Source organism: Lissotriton helveticus, chromosome 2_2 (genome assembly GCF_964261635.1).
Source record: "Lissotriton helveticus chromosome 2_2, aLisHel1.1, whole genome shotgun sequence".
NCBI lineage: Eukaryota > Metazoa > Chordata > Amphibia > Caudata > Salamandridae > Lissotriton > Lissotriton helveticus.
This window is the reverse complement of record NC_136060.1, coordinates 104,971,054-104,986,813: the sequence shown is the minus strand read 5'-3', so window position 1 is coordinate 104,986,813 and position 15,760 is coordinate 104,971,054. Positions and strand designations below refer to the sequence as shown.

At 45.2% G+C, this 15,760-nt stretch overlaps 1 protein-coding gene across 1 annotated transcript in view; it reads left to right on the top strand.

The window, feature by feature from the left end:
* Positions 1-15,760, top strand: part of LOC144821290 (dynein axonemal heavy chain 12-like) — a 228,960-nt gene that overhangs the window by 128,134 nt on the left and 85,066 nt on the right. Inside the window, exons 5-6 of the mRNA XM_078678155.1 lie at positions 2,322-2,567; positions 5,853-6,024. Of these exons, the coding sequence (XP_078534281.1) occupies positions 2,322-2,567; positions 5,853-6,024 (418 nt within the window). The remainder of the gene's footprint in view (positions 1-2,321; positions 2,568-5,852; positions 6,025-15,760) is intronic.

Genomic DNA, 15,760 nt, shown 5'->3' with positions numbered 1-15,760 from the left:
TACCTTTTGTCGCCAAAAGGCTGTTGTTCAAGCACTAATTCTGTTGCGGCTTGACTTTTCCAATGCCCTATACATTGGAGCTCCACCCCCCACGAGCAGAAGACTGCAGACTGTACAGAACTGCACAGCCCGCCTGCTGCTGAACATTCCCAAGCGTATGTCGGCCACACCTGCTCTCGCCACCCTCCGATGGCCCCCTATTAAAGAATGTGTTTAGTTTAAGGCCTTCTGCATCACTCATAAAGCACTTTCTGGTACAAACTCTCTTATGATGCGTTTCTTCATCCAGCTCTACCGCCCAAACAGAGCCCTAACATCTAAAAATAAGCAACTGGTCACAGTCCCGTAAATTAGAATAGTTCGAAGTGGGGGCCGCCTCTTCTTTTATAACATGGCAAAACTATGGAACCTTCTTCCTTTATACATATGTTAAGAGTCTGATTATCTGATCTTTCGAAAGAAAGTGAAAACTTATCTCTTCCCTTGAATTTTGCTAAGTGCTAAGCTAATCTGCCGCTAGCCCTGGGATGGCTATGGGTAACCACACACGTTTGAATGCTACTTTCATTTCATTCACTCAAAACCGGATTATTATGGGGAAACAAACATTGTATTCCTCAGAAATTCATTCTTGCCTTGCGCGTTTCGGAGTTATGAACTCCGTAGTCACAGGCATTGCATTGTATCGGCACAGATTTCACAGAAAAGCCACTTACTACAGCCTGTTTGTTTTTATAACGCTCTTTAATTGGTAACAGGTAAGTTCAATATGTACTGCACGCTGGGAGTTGTAGTGTATATATATACACATTTACATTTCTAATACTGCCAGTTAGACTAAGGTTATATTGTGAAACAGAGGTGCTTTTACATTAACAACTAAAAGTGAGGTCAAATAAATTAGGTTTTCAACAAAAGCCAAAATAAAAATGTACATTTGGAATTGAAGTATTAACATACCTACTATTCTGTGTATTTTTTTTAAATAAATTGATGTTTGATATGGACTTTACTACAGAAATGGATGGAAAAAAATTTGAATATGGTTGTGGTAGTTTATTAGGGCCAGAGTTTGTCTTGGGTGGTAATTGAAATTCCTCCAGGTGGAAGAGAAAGTGCATAATGTTGTGTAGAAGGGCTTTCCTGTGGGAGAGACTCTGCTGGTATATTAGCTATGCCATACAATGTCTGTGGTGGAGGTAATTATGCTGGTGATTTCTGCTCTCCAACATATGATTTAGCACCTTATCGAAAAATTGGATGATTTTCCATTGCTACCCAACTCTGAATCAGGCCTCTGAAGGTTTGTGAGTGAAATACCACACACTGAAGATACCACGCGCTGTATTACAGAAGGTGCCCTAGGGGGACAACAGCTGTTTGTGTCTGCTTTGCGTGCCCCCGGGGCACTTTGGTATTACATAAGGGGCAGCAGAAACTTGTGTGGCCCCTTCTGTAATACTGATTGCACTGGCGCACTTAAAACACCAGTGCTACCTTCAGAGGGCTTTCCCTCATTTGCATGGGGGCGTGACCCATTCAAGTGAGGGAATACTTTTGCCTCTGCACCATCATCAACCATATTACAGACATGGGCCCAGAGGCAAAGCAGCGGTCAGGAGGTGCACCTAAAAGGTGGCCCACTGTCAGTGTGCCCCCTATGAGCAGCCCTCTGGCAAGGGTGAAGGGGGTCCCATGGACCCCCCTGACATCCCCTTGCAGGCGGGTGCAGTCACTGACTACACTTGCATGCAAGGGGATCTCTAATCCCCTTTAAAAGTGCAGGCAGGTTGCCCCCTGCACTCCAAAAGATTCGGAGCGGCTTCTTTAAAGCTGCTCCGTATTTCACGTGAATGAGCTGCCCCAGGGCACCTTGAGTTTACGGCTTTTCTTGGGTGCAGTGAAATCTATGTATTAGGGCGCACTTTCCCTGCTTTCGCCGGCACACCTGTTTTAAGGTGCACCAGGCGCCAACAGCGAATGTGCGCCCTATACATCATATATACATAATAGGGTCCCACATTTCTTAACTGCATTGAGACTGATCATGAGCACCCAAATCCCCTGTTTCACAGAATGCCACCACGCTCAGCTTCAGTATGAATAGGTGCATGTACAAGGGGCACATAACAAGGCCCATAGTATTCTTTATCTTTTTTTCATAGTGGCTTTTTTATGGTTTACATAAGCAAGTAAAATGTAAGATGCCCATTGAATACAAATAGCAAAGAATTTATTACGCAACTTTCAATCTGAATTACTTGTAATAAGCAGTTGTGAAAAAACTTAAAATAATGTCAGTTTCAATTTTCACCTTCCAGCCATCCACCATGGATCATATGACATTGCCTCTTCACTAATAAGCTGCAGTGCAGATGTAAACTTGCGATGTGTCAATGAGAGGACAGCCCTACATGAAGCCGCGCGGCTGGGACACAAGGATATCGTACAGCTCCTGATTCTATCTGGAGCTGATCCCGACCCACGCAGTTCCTATGGGCTGACACCGCTGGCACTGGCATCTCAAAATGGATATCGAGATATCATAGAACTCTTAATACAAAAGGGTAAGAAGCTGAATAGCAGTTTTGTTTTATTTAATGCTAGGTCCAATGTAGTGATTGGTGGAGACCAGATATCTTCCAAAAACTGGAAACCCTTGTCGGAATTTTAAGAATAATGACCTCGCTTCTGGCGAATCTCTCTTGTCCAGCAAATGTTCAAAGTTAGTCCAGTGTACATTTAAAGTCAAGAAATGTTGCTGTCAAGCTTCCTGAGCTAGACTCCACAAGCCACCTTTCACCCATATGTGGCCAACACCTTAATTTCAGTTTTTCCAGAGTTGCCTTGGTGATAGATTCAGGATTGTCCCAAGCCTTTCTGATGTTCAGCTTGTAAAACCAGGACTTGACATAATTAAACCAAGGTAATTTACATCTTAGATCCAATCTTTACAGTTCAGAGAATGCATTCTTACATGGATATAAGACCTTGCTAGATGAAAGTCTTATCCAGTAAATTAGGGGTTTAAGATGAACAACATATGCTATATTCTTTAGGGGCAAACCCAAACGCATGCCATTGAATGGAGCCTACGAGGCCTTCTTAATCATCAGACATATCGGAAGCCGTGAAAGGCAGGGCAGATACATAAGAGAAGGGGAGCAGCTCTAACCCAGCTCCTCATTAGGTTGGAACTTGTGGACCTGGTCACGACAAGTGGAAGCAGTCAATCATGACAGCTTCCTTTTGTTTCTTATAAAATAGCTGGGTGAGGGCTGATCTAATAGCAGGTGCCACGAGTCATGAGATGCCGAGCCCGGAGCATGGAATCATGAAGTTGGGAGCCATGAAGCCAAGAGCCATGCAGATGAGTATTGATAGCCATGCCAGAATAAAGGTTTATGGGTCTGTCTGTGAGTGTATGCTTGTGTGTCAGGAGCCCTGTGCAGTGATTAGCAATGGTAGCCCTTGATATATTAAGGCACCCTGGGCCGACTTGTGGCCCTCCCTGCTGTCAATCAGTGGCATATTTGTAGGCATTGTTGATGACATGCTATTAATCCCTTCCTAATAGTTCCTGCCGTTTTTGGGGGTTCTTAATGGTGTGAGGTCTATCACTGCATGGTAATGGCTCATTAGTGACACATATGTGGCATTCTTGATGGATTGATGGAATATGCGTTACAGAAAAAGGGGAAAGCCATGACAACACATGTAGTGAGCAGGCACGGCCCGTGTAGGGCGTTACACCGGGCGGTGATGTCAGGCGGGGGAGGGGCAGGGTGGGGGGTTGTAAAATGCGGCATATGGATGATTTCAGGTAAGTCCCGAAAAAAAAACCGAATTTTGCTGCATGCTGCATCATTTTTGGCGATGCAGCGCACCGAACGAAATTCATTTTATTAATTTTTTCCGGTACTTACCTGTAATCGTCCATATCCGGCATTTTACAACACCCCCACCCTGCCCCTCCCCCGCCTGACATCACCGCCCGGTGTAATGCCCTACACGGGCCGTGCCTGGTAGTGAGAGCTGCCACACACAAGTGCACAGAAATATCTGTCTTTCTGTCTGCTGCACCAACCCTAGCTTCACAAATGCATGTCATCTTACATTTCATGTGCTGTCCCCTCTCAAAGGGACCACTACCACTTATTGTCTTGAGGCATGTCAGCCACTATATCATGTGTCCCGCCTGTATGGATCAGAGAAGACACAAGAGAATATTCAAGCTGTGCTTCCAATCAGCTCACTCAGAAAGAGGGCCCTAACTGGCAGTAAAGTTCTACTTTTTATCATTCTTAATTATGTGATGTTTTTGCTGCTGTTGTGGAGCTCATTTTACGGTACACATTGCTTGCTAGTACATCTGACAACTGCACAGACTTTTGTTTAGTTTTCTTTTATTCTGCAGCTGAATGAGTTTGTCGATTAAATCCTACTTCTCTCAATGATGAGATTATAATGTTAATAATTAGTGTTTAAGAGGGCATTATCTTTGTGATAACTGCCCTTCACCTCCATAATGCACTCTCACTTTGACTTGGGGTGCATAAATTGGGTGGCAGGCAAATCCCACAAGGTATCGGCTTCAGAACAACCACTACTATCATATTAAAACCAGTGCTTAATTTGAGCCAGTGGTTTTAGGTTCTCAGCACTTGCCCTTAATTAGCAACATGACCGCTTTTCATGAATACCAGTTAAGGACATATTAATTTACTGGAGATTAAGTGATTTGCCCAGAATCAGAGCCAACTCCAAGACTCGAACTTGGGGGCATATTATCAAGGGGGGCGATAGGCAATTTTCGCCGCTTTGGCAGCCGTTTTCGTCTGCTAAGCGGCGATAATACTATCGCCCTATTAGCAAGCTGTGGCTAACAGCAGTTAGCGACAGCTTGTAGGCGATAGTGAGCGGTTTGGGGCCCGCTTTGCAGGTCATCGATATTTATCACTAATGACATGCAAAGTGGGCGTAACCAACCTGTTAGCGACTGAAAGCAGTCGCTAACATCGCTATCGCCTATTACCAACATAGGCGTATCGATGGAAATATTCGTGCTAAGAGCAAATATCTCCAAAAACTAACACCTGCCCAGACCAGTTTTTAGCCCTTATATCCAATGGGAGGTGGATATAATGGCTAAGACCCTGTTAGCGATAATGCGTGAATATCGCTGTATTCTTAGCGATATTCACGGATTTTGGCGCTATCGCCGGGAATGTTATCGCTTTTGAGATAAACGTTGCTAATAGCACGTTATCTCAGCGATAAAATCCCGTAATGCGCGGCGATAAAAAAATTGCCGCTAACCCTACTTAGCGATAAATATCGCTATTTCTTGATAATATCCCCTTGGTTCCCCAGCTCCAAAGTCTGGAGCTCTGGTCATAATGCCACACCCTCTCCCCAATTTCATGATTAGCAGTTGGCTCTGTTTTAGGTGGTGCTAACAGGAGAAATGGGCTGGTGCAAGCAGCTTCGTGATGAGAGCCCCTTCACTTATGTTTTTGACAAAACAGGAGAAATGGGCTGGTGCAAGCTGCTTACTGACGAGAGCCCTACCAATTTTTTTTACAAATTAACCACTGAATAAAATATATAATGATATTGCGAAGGTGACAGTGTTGTCCAAATACATCTCCATCATTGATATATTTCTAGCCCTGAATTAGTTAATAAAGTGAAGAAATGTGATTTATTGTCAACTTGACTTTGCTCAAATGCTGGCCAACCACTTTTTTGTTAAAGTGTACAATTTAATTCTCATGCTTTAAGTAATACTATTATGAGGTTTATTTTCATTAAATGTCCAGCTTGATTACATTTGCTATATTTCCCAACAGGTGCTAATGTTCTTTCTCAGGCTTCTGACTGTGCTTCCATAATATTCGAAGCTGCTGCTGGAGGAAACCCAGATGCAATATCTCTGCTCCTGGATTATGGGGCTGATGCCAATGTACCGAAACAGTCTGGTCACTTGCCTATCCACAGGGCTGCTTACAGAGGACACTTTTTGTGAGTCAAACAATAATGTTTTCCAATAGCCTTTCAATGTTCTCACTCTTACTATGAACTAAATGTTATTTAGTAAGAACACATAATTGCCACCGCCATTCCCCACGCCCTGACGGGGACACGCCCACCTCCGTGGCCACGCCCCCCGCTAGGTCTTAAAAGGCGCGCTGATTGCTAGCGCGCTGACAGACTCTAAACAACTCCTGAGGCACAGCCGGGAGCAGCGTGACAAATTGTATTCTCTGTGTGTTTTAAAACTTGGAAATTTTGCATTTTTAAATCCAACCCTCACTTACTTGGTCTCTTTACTGCTGCTTGCAGGCACTCATTTTTGACCAAAACGAGCGTTTGCAAGGGCGAAATCGCCGAGCTTGCCACCGCCATTCCCCATGCCCTGACGGGGACACGCCCACCTCCGTGGCCACGCCCCCCTCCATCGCCCTCCCACGACAAAAATGTGCAGTAACCGGAAGCGCAGCGGGCGCGACAATTGCGCGCCAAAGGCGCGCATAAGGCAAGCTCGTCTGCGCTCGTCCGCGATCTGGACGTGACCGGGGCCGGTCCCCCTGCCCGATCCTCCAGCCACAATACCACGTCTTATACTCGGACAGATTTGCTGTCCATAAGACCCCCCCTTTGCACGACACATCCGTGCTCTCTTTCAGACGCTCAGTGCCGGAACTATGTATGCTCGCTCTGTCACTTCACCTTCCCATCCTCAGGCCTAACAACCCATCCAATTCTTGTCCCAACATCGGCCACTACTTCGGGTGCTCACCCCCCCTGACCCTTAGATCTGCACTTATCAACTGCAGATCACTGACCAAACATGCCATCGACATCTGGCAGTCCCTCCGAGACAACAACTGGGATTTGCTTTTCCTAACGGAAACATGGCTGAATGACACCACGAACCCCGCCATCTCCCTTGCCCTACCGGAGGGCTACAGTATTAGCTGCGCTAATAGACCTAATGGTAAATCGGGAGGCGGTGTTGCCCTAATCCATAAATCCATATGGATGGCTACCTTTCCCCCATTCAACCACATTGACTGTATAGAAGGCTTGCCTTTTAGCATCCAAACTTCCCCATCCTCCTCCTGTTTGGGAATACTCATCTATCGTCCCCCTCACTCCAATCTATCGCACCTACCGGCCTTGACGGACTATATTATTCAGCTTAGTACTCGCTATGCCAACATTACCGCTTTAGGAGATTTTAATCTCCATGTTAACAATGAATCCTGTCCGCATAGCAGCCACTCCATTTCCACGCTAGCGGCCTTCAACTTAGTCCAAATCATAACCCTACCCACGCATAAAGCGGGTCACACACTGGATCTAATCTGTTCCAATCTCCCCTCCATCCGGGCGGACCCTCCCATTCCGGTCACTTGGTCGGACCACTTCTTTATCTCCTTTGAGATCGACTCTCCCCGTCCCACCAGACCCTCTATCACTCCTAAATCCTCAGGCAGAAACTGGAGTCGCGTCACCCTGGATGCGCTCCAGAAACACCTCAACAACTCACAACCCTGTCCGTCACCTGACCCTGACCTAGCTATCAACTATCTGGACACATGGATTGGACAGGCCTTAGATGCCTTGGCCCCCTTTAAACCGATTAAATCCTACAGGACGGCACCATCAGCCCCCTGGTACTCCGACGAACTTCGGCAGAAAAAGGCTTTCTGTAAATCTCTTGAACGCCATTGGAGACAGAATTACTCTCCAGACAGCAAAACCCTCTACAAAACTGCCCTTAAACAATATCGGAGAATGATAGAGGAGCATAAACGGGATTTTCTAGCCTCCCGAATCAAACTCGCCAGCAACGGCGCCAGAGAGATCTTCAACATTGTTAGATCTTTCACAGATCCTACTGCACTGACCCGATCTCAGCCCACCTCACAGGCGCTTTGCAATAAACTTTCTCAATTTTTTGAGGACAAGATTGAGATCATTTATTCATCTTTTACCCCCTCCATCAGTGAAGGAGATGACGAGCGTTCCACTTCTCTTATACAGCCGCCGCCCCTCATGTCTGAATTTGCAGTGATATCGGAAGCTGAATCTATGACAGAATTACTTAAATGTAAATCAGGTTCGCCAAACGACCCTTGGCCAGCCAAGGAATACAAAAAAGTGATTCACCTACTCAACCCCTACCTAAATCACATCTGGAATGACTCCCTCCGAACAGGAAACTTCCCTACCAAATGGAAACATGCCTCCTTAGTCCCCATTCTGAAGAAGCACAACTTGGACCCCGACCTTCCCAGCAACTACAGGCCCATCTCCCTCCTGCCCGCCCCAGCTAAGATCTTGGAAAGGCTGGTCCACTCCCAACTGGCGAACTTCATCGAGTCCAAAGGGCTTCTCCACGACTCCCAGCATGGCTTTAGGTCGGGCCACAGCACGGAGTCGGCCCTTATTGAAATGGCCGACTCTGTGAGGTGGACGCTCGACCGAGGGTTGAGGGCGGTGTTAGTGCTGCTGGATCTTTCAGCAGCATTCGACACCGTTTCTCATAAGATCCTGCTGGGAAGGCTGGAGGACTTAGGGCTGGGCGGCTCTGTGCTGAAATGGCTATCATCCTATCTGTCCGGCCGTACACAACAAGTTTTCACCCCTCCCTTCACTTCCTCAGCCAGACCACTCAAATGGGGAGTCCCACAGGGCTCCTCTCTAAGCCCGCTTTTGTTTAATGTTTATTTCACCCCCCTGGCCAAGCTGATTGCTCAGACAGGAATTAAATCCACATCCTACGCTGATGACATTCAGCTACTTTTCACGTTCGATACCCACTCCGCCTCTGCTTTCGAACCGCTGAAATTCTGCCTCAGAGCTATCTCTCATTGGATGGATGCCAACTCTCTCCGTCTTAACGCAGGTAAAACGGAGATCCTGTTTTTTAACTCACCTTCTCCCCTGGACTCCAACCTTTGGTGGCCAGAGGACCTGTGCCAAGCCCCCATGCCTAAAGATTCGGGGAGAAATCTGGGAGTTCGCTGGGACAACCATCTCAGTTTCAGCACCCAGGTACAAACAGTCGCAGCCTCCTGCTTCGCTAAAATTAGAACAATCAAACGGCTCATTAATTACCTGCCGGTGGACTGCCGTAAGACTGTAATCCAGGCACTAATCATATCCCATCTTGATTATGCCAATGCCCTTTACCTTGGCATCACGGTCGGCCTGTGTCACAAATTACAGACAGTCCAAAACGCCGCCGCACGGCTGGTGGAGAGAATCCCTGCTAGACATCACATCTCTCCTCACCTCCGCAAATTGCACTGGCTGCCCATCGCAAAGAGATGCGTTTTCAAAGCAATGACGCTGGCCTTCCGTGCATCCAAAGGCAGCGGTTCAGCCCATCTGAAAAACACCTTACGTCCATACGTTAAAACCAGGGCTCTACGCTCCAACTCCCTACTTTTCCTAGAAACTCCCCGATTTAAGCGATCCCGTGCAGGCGGAAAAACCTTTGAGGTCCGTGCCACCCAACACTGGAACAAGCTCCCCTTGGCTCTACGCAACTGCCAAGCAGAACCTGCTTTTCGCAAATCCCTGAAAACCCATCTCTTTTCCTCCTAGACTGCTACCCCGACCCTGTTCAGCCGGCTGTCAGAGTTTTCAGCGCCGGGATGCCCCGTTGGGGCCGCTGCGTGCTTTATAAAATACACAAAATAAATAAATAAATAAAATAAATATATATTCTTGCACTATCACACATATAATGGTAATTAAATGCCCCTTTTGCAATCCATCAAAACTGGATGTGGAAGCGAAAACTAAATATGAAATGACTTATGCCAACAGTATTGGAGATAACAACTATTGATGTTCGTAGACATGATTATAGAAAAGGACAATTGTGGTATGGTTATGCCCCCAAAATATTTTTTACACCTGAACTGTCTGATACTTTACAAATAAGTTTCAGCAGGGCAATTTGCATTGCAAAGTCAGTTTTCAGTTGTAAAAATGTGGTGGCGAGCTGCGAAATGGCAGACAGCACATTGAAACAAGACTTCATATTGAAGGCTAACGAGAATGTTGAGGGTAATGGGGTTACGTTTACTCTTTTAAATGACCAAAACAGTTACAAAACGTATAACAAAGACTTAGGAAGGGATTTAATGTATGAGGTCACATCTACAATGCATGTCTAGTTCATCTTTGAGAATATAAATATATATATCTTACCAGATCATGCTGTCACGTAAACACAGACACTCATGGGGATCAGTTCTTCTTTATGTATTTTTATTTAATCTGTCAAGAATGGCATAACGCTTTCGGCAGACACAGCTGCCTTGTATACATATGTATCTAATGCTTCTGCCGGTTGCCAGTAGGTAGTTATAGGTAGGACCAAAGTTTCCCTAAGGAAAGCATGTCTTGTTTTGCGAATAACTTGGCGCTGCTTGACAAATTTTTGCTCCACAAAATTTTAACAAAACTTGTATTGAACGTTTCGCAAATCCTACTAAAATTTGATTGGCTGCCAACACTTCAACCAGGAAGTGTTTGCAGCCATCTTCAGAATACCCCGACCCCCCCAGATATGGTGGGGGGGGTTCCTCAGGGACCCCGCCAAAGGTAAAAAGCTTTTTTTAAACAATTTGCCCCAACTTGTTGGTGGATCCGCAATTCTGCTGCAAATGTTTTTATTAAAAAAGCAAGTGCGGACCACAACGCTTAATTTTGAATAACCTCTGGTTCGGCCGGGTCCTGGGGGCTTATAATAAATAAATCACTGATTTACCAATACATCTTGGTATATATATTTAACACTCATAAACTTTTTAAAAACACTCGGTCACTGGATGATGTCATGAATGATGTCATTTGAGATGTCAGCAGTGATTTCATCAGTGATGTCACTGACCATGTCATGAGTGATGTCATATGTGAGGTCATAAGCAGTGAATTGCAGGGGCGTGAGTTGTAGTTAGCTCAGCTAAATATAACTGCTGAATTTTTCTTGTTTTGTACGAGTGAAACCTGAGCCTACTATAGCGTCTCTGTAACCTAAGTTATGTATATATACATATATATGTATATATTACCTATTGGAGATTGCCAGTAGGTAGTTATAGTTAGGATGTAGTTTCCATCGGAAGAGTGTTTTTTCATTTGCCAATAACTGTTGTTTTGTTCGATGAACCCTCGTGAAATTTTCAAAACTAGTTTATCGCCACTCACTTCAGCTGCTGTCTTGAAAGTTTTGGGGTGATCCGTTAAGCGGGGGCCGGGAAAATAGAGGGCCCAAAATATATTTTCCCCATGTTAATTTGCATAGCAACTTTAGACATGGCTACAGTCTGAACTGCTGAACGGAATTACGCTAAATTTGCAGAGAGGTAGCTGTTGGTCCAGAAAGTGACCTTTTTGTAAATTGGTGCAAATCCATTCAGTAGTTGCAGAGTTATTTTAAGATTTTTTCAATTGTATATTGTGAGACAGGGAGGGTCCGCTACCCCTCCCAGTATTGTGCTGAGATCTGATCGGCTACCAACACTTCAAACCAGGAAGTGTTGGCAGCCATCTTGGGACTCAGCTTGAACCGAGTCCCAGAAAAAATGGAGACACCCAGCATACATGGCTGGACCCTGGGGTACGGGGTCTCTGGTGCCAAAATAAGTCTGTGCAAGCTAAAAATGGGGACATCTAGCATACATGGCCAGGGCACAGGGTACAGGCTCCTGGTGCTGAAATCAGCCCATGGAGGGAGGCCATGCGGACCCCTCCCTTCAAAAAAACAATCTAAAAAAGGCCACCCCCCATGGGATGGAGTCCCTGGGGCTTAAAGCAGCCTGGGAGGAGGGGCGTGTGACCCCCTCCACTATTACATGTAGGCCACAGGGGATGAGGTCCCTATGGCTATCATTGGCTGTGGGAATGAGGGCCACATGGCCCACCTCCACTAATAAAAGTTTTAAAAAGTTGGCCAGTAAGTCACCACCACTCTGCATACACACTTCCTGATGCACTACTAGTTAGGGTATGAAGTCCCCTTGACTTCTGAAGGTCCTAGGGGGCAAATACCCCTCCTGTTACATCCAGTAAGTCCCACACAGCGGGTTTGCCGAGAGGTCATTGGAGGTATCACTCCCTTTCTCTTCCATTCTGCAAACACGCTGCCTCGTGCACTACTGGTTGGGGTATGAAGTCTCCTTGGATGCTGAGGGTCCTTGGGGGCCAGGAATCCCTCTTGTTACCTCCGTTACCCACACTGCAGGATTGATGAGAGCTAGGCGGAAGCCCTATCCCCTTTCTCCACCACTCTGCAAATGCACCTACTGGCGTATTACTGGTTGGGGGATGAAGTCCTCTTGGATGCTGAGGGACCTTGGTGGCCAAGAAGCCCTCCTGGTACCTCCAGTAAGTCCCATACAGCAGAATTCCTGAGAGCTGGTTGGAGGCCCCACCCCCTATCTCCTCCACTCTGCAAACTCGAGTACTAGTTAAAGGAACATAGAAATTGACTTGAAAAAACAAAGGTTACAGTGACGTTATAGTTAGGCTCAGATTTCACTCATACAAAACCATAGAAATTCAGCAGTTATAGTTACCTGAGCTACTATTACTTATGCCCCGGAAATGCACTTCTTATGACCTCACATATTGCATTACACATGACATGGTCAGTGACATCACTGATGACATCTCAAATGACATCACTGATGACATAATCCGCAGAACCACTCACCCATCCACTCACACCCCATACAACCTCCCAATACGTAAACTTAGATACTCAGCCAACCAGTTTCATACCCATACAAGTACTCCTACATCCACTTACTCATCCATAGAGCAACTGATATACCCACTCGCTCACTTATTCAGACACTCAAATATTCACTCACTCATGGAGTGACTCATACAAATAGTCACTCAACCATGCAGCCACTCACACAGCCAAACACTCACTCATACAGCTACAACACGCCCACTTATTCACCTATACAGCCTCTCACACACCCACTCACCCAAACAGCCTTTCAACAGCCACTCACTTACATATACAACCAATCACAACCAATCACACACTCACTCACACAGTCACCTACTATCCATAAACACATCATACAAGTACTCCTACATTTGCTCACTCACCCATACTGCCATTCACACAGACACATACTCCCCAATACAGTCACTCGAACACCAACTCACTTAACCAAACTCCCCCTCAAAGAGCCACTCACTCCCCTTTGCAGCACACTTACACACCCGGTCACTCACTCCCATTCAGACACCCACTCACTAGCCCATATAGCCACTGACACCCCCACCCACTCAACCATACAGCCACTCACACAGCCGCTCACTCACCCAAACAGCTATTCACACACCCACTTATACAATAATACAGCCACTCACACACCCATGTAGCCACTCAGACACCCACTCACACACGCATACACACAGCCTCTCACATATTATATGTTAAAAGTATTATCACTCATTAGTAGTTCTAGTATACTAATTAAACTTGTGTAGTAGCTTAGTATATATGTTTAACACTGATTAATTCTTAGAATACACACTCACTGGATGATGTCATCAGTGTTGTCATTTGAGATCTCATTAATCAATTTCATCTTTATTTCGGTTGTAAAACCATAAAAGATATGCACATATTCTTCCTTAGCAGTGGAACCCATGATATAGTTAACACAAGTAAAAGTAGATATTTAATACACCAAGGGCCAGATGAAGGAAGGCCGATTTCTGCCGTTACCGACCGGTATTTGGGTTCTGAAATGTAGGGGACGATTTATTTACAGAATCGGTATATTTACCGATTCCGTAAATTTACAGAGTCTGCAAAATACCGAATCGGTAAATATACCGATTCTGTAAATCAATATGTAGGTGGCACTGTAATCAGTGCCACAGGTCCTTACCGATTCGTTATTTACCATGGAATACAATTCCATGGTAAATAACGAATTCCAGTGTACATGCACATCTTAGGGCATGTCTGTGTGCCACATGGCACACAAGCCAGAAACAGGGGTGCAACAGGGTGTCAAAGTGACAACCTGTCCCCCTTGTGAAATCGGTATTTTTACCGATTCAGTAATTACCGAATCGGTATCTGCCAATGATTCCTATGGGCTTCAAGGCCCATAGGAATCAATGACAAATACCGATTCTGTAATTACCGAATAATTACCTACATCTCATTTACCGAATCATGAATACCGAATCGGTAAAATTCGGTATTTGTGAATCGTTAAATGAGATTTACCTACATCTAGGCCCAGGTTCTAATAATCGAGTATCACGTAATGAGATTTGTAAACACAGAGGAGATCGCTAAGATGCAACATTTCCAAGTGTGTAAAATCAAGTAAAAAGGATAAAACAGGAATAAAGTGCGAGTGCGATAATGACTAACTATAACCACAGTTTAAAAAGATCTAGATAAAAACTTTAAGAAGGCAGTTAAAATTAGGATCCTGGGAGTTAAAACACCCTTGAGTCATGTTCAAACATCATAAGTTAGTTACGCCATGTTCAAACATCATAAGTTAGTTACTTATGATGTTTGAATATGGCGGGAGTACTCTCCGGGACCTGATTTAGAACTTTTCATCGACTGACCTTGGACCTGTAATTTCAGTCCTTCGAAGAAATCTTTTACTGTGTATTTGGGTCGGTGGGGACAGTCAGCCTCAGTCTAATCTTTGTTGCTGCGTTGGAATGAGATCTTGCTTCTAAGGCAGTTAGATTGTGCACTAGTTGGTTGGAAGTTAATGTTAGTTCAATTGCATCCAATGAGCTGTGAGCCACAATGCACCTCTTGGCACAGAAGATGTCCTCCCTTATTATGGATCTGCACCCCCTGGTGTGTCTCAGCCAATGTATGGCTTTATTTTTTAGGCCATATCCGCTCTCGTATCTAAGGCAGATGGGACCAGCTTGAGGAACATTAGTCAGAAAAATTGGAATTGGTGGGAGAATACCTTGTTTATGGTTGAGTACCTGTGTTACCGGTGGTGACTCAGGGGCTTTATGGTATGTGAATGCCCTGCTGGGAGTATGGGAAGCTAATTTTGAAAATGTACTAAGTGCTACCTTGTCCAGTGTTGCAACCACTTTTCCCTTGCCTTGCACTTCAGATAGTCTATATTGCCTATGTAGGGCACTAATGGTTTCCCCATTTTGGTTCTCAATTAAAGCATTCTGCCTCTCAACAGGACCAGCCTGAGTGGAAAGAGCACTTAGTAGGACTGCTGGCATTGGATATAATTCATTGTTGTTATCTATTCTTTGATAAAGTTTGAGGCCTAGGAGCTTAGGACCTCTATACTATTTTTTAATTATGCTATTTCGACCACGAGGTCAGAGATCAAAGGTGTACTACCACTACTCACACCTCCCACTTCCTGCACAATGTCTGGGCTTGTGATTGTGGGCAAGATGGGTGCGTGAGTGGGGACAACATGATGCACATCTATATATGAATCCTCAGCAGGCGCAGCAAAACGATTGCACAGTGGGAACTCTTCCAATACGCTATTGGCTGTTGGGCAGGAAGGACCATCCATATCCAGCACACTGGGTGTAACCATGTTATGCTCATCTGCAACTGCAGCCGCAGACGATTTAGATTTCTTAGAAGCAAGTTTAAATACATTTGGGATGTTTCCATAACCAGCAGTGGCAAGAAGGGATTTAGCATGGGGAATTCCAGCTGGCAGCGGACTAGGAG